This window comes from Cornus florida, unplaced genomic scaffold (genome assembly GCF_030987335.1).
Source record: "Cornus florida cultivar Cherokee Brave unplaced genomic scaffold, ASM3098733v1 CherokeeBrave_3.0.0_Hap2_Chr08, whole genome shotgun sequence".
Lineage (NCBI taxonomy): Eukaryota > Viridiplantae > Streptophyta > Magnoliopsida > Cornales > Cornaceae > Cornus > Cornus florida.
The window spans coordinates 34,961,009-34,962,556 of record NW_026775578.1 but is presented as its reverse complement, the minus strand read 5'-3'; the positions used below and the strand labels follow the sequence as shown (position 1 = coordinate 34,962,556).

At 48.4% G+C, this 1,548-nt stretch overlaps 1 protein-coding gene across 1 annotated transcript; it reads right to left on the bottom strand.

Moving 5' to 3' along the window:
* Positions 1 to 470: 470 nt before the first annotated feature.
* On the bottom strand, positions 471 to 1,181 carry LOC132270044 (uncharacterized). The gene has a single exon (XM_059771258.1). It carries the CDS (start codon positions 1,179 to 1,181, stop codon positions 471 to 473), a length of 711 nt encoding a protein of 236 aa, XP_059627241.1.
* Between the last annotated feature and the right edge of the window lie 367 nt (positions 1,182 to 1,548).

Below are 1,548 nucleotides of genomic sequence, written 5' to 3'. Positions count from 1 at the left end.
ACCAATGGATCCTCGTGGGGGAGTTGAACTCTGGATAGGTCGCCATCTCCGAATCCAATACTGATGCTACCCGAAGCGATAGCATTGACCGAGGATATCTTCCTGAGCTTGTGGGCTGCCCTCAATCTGGATCTGTATACCCCATCGGACTCTTGATCATCTTCAGACCTGCCATGTATTGCATGAATGACTTTTACTTGCGTACCTTCCACCTTGCGGGGATAGACCTCGCGGGGCTTTGCATACTCCTTTGTCATGAGGTAATCCGCCAACTCACATCTGGCGATCATATTCTCCACCTGTCGCCTAAGGGATCTGCAATCATTGGTTGAATGCCCATAATCTCGATGATAAGCGCAATGCTTTCTTTTGTCCCTTTGCTCCAGGGGTTGTTTTATTAGCTGCGAAGTTGTGAACTTCATCTTATTCTCTTGGAAGAGCCGAGCCAAGGTAGTTCGGAAAGGTGTAAATCATTCCTCTACCCTTTGCCTCTTCTCAGGTGCCTGGGTGATCGGCGTTGAGGAACGTTGGCTTTTCTGAATCTTTGAAGTTGGAATTCTTTCTCGAGGCTTGTTCTCCACCGTCATGAGGGTGGCGTGCTGCGCTCGATGGGCTATATTTTTCTCGAGCTGAATATAGATCTGGGCCCTGGCATTGAGAGTCTGCATGTCGGGAGGAGAATATTTGACCAAGGAAGTGTGGAACTTCGTCCCCTGAATCATCGCAAGTTTCAATGTCTCTATAGCAGTTGCGGGATGACAATCTGCTATTTCTAAGGCTTCCATGGTGAATCTTGATAAGAAATCCTGCAATGTTTCCCCCTTCTTTTGCCTTACGGTGAAGAGGCTGGCAATGCTCTTCTTTTGCTTATTATTTCCGCAATACTGTGCCAAGAACATAGTGCACAGAGTTACGTAATCCGGGATAGACTTATGCGGTCTATTCCTGAACCACTCTAGTGCTGCTCCTGTCAAGCTGGTAGGAAAAACTCTGCACATCCAAGGGTCATTACGATCATCTAAAACCATCTTTTGAGCGTAATGATCTAGGTGCCGAGAAGAATCCCCCGTTCCATCAAACTGGGTGAAAGAAGGCATGGTAAATTTCTTGGGCCTCTCAACCAGATACACATCGTCAGTGAAAGGAGTTTTGACCAAGGAATTTTTGTGCTTTCTAGCCATCTCAGCAGGTGTCTGAATCTTCAGGAGTCTTTTCTCATCAAAGGCATCCTGAACACCTGCACCATCTGGGATTCCATTGCACCACACCGTGAGCTTATGGCTAGATTCGACTTGCTCATTCTACGTGCGACGAGGAACGTTGTCTGAAGCCGCAGCCTCAGATCTTGCCCTCCGTTGTTGCTGAACCTCATTCTGCTGAGCCTCATTGGGTCGTGCCCCATTAGGTGGAAGCCCGGTAATCGGAGGAATATTCTGATTATGGGGTGCTGCGGTGTCCCCCACTGGTGGTGGTGGTGGCAACTGAGCCATCGCCTTTTGCAGAGTGTTATTCTGCTGTTGAAGCAAAGCGATTTGAGCCACGCTTGCT

Excerpts from the sequence above, each read along its gene's own strand:
- LOC132270044 (XM_059771258.1), bottom strand. The coding sequence starts at position 1,181 with ATGGCTAGAAAGCACAAAAATTCCTTGGTCAAAACTCCTTTCACTGAC.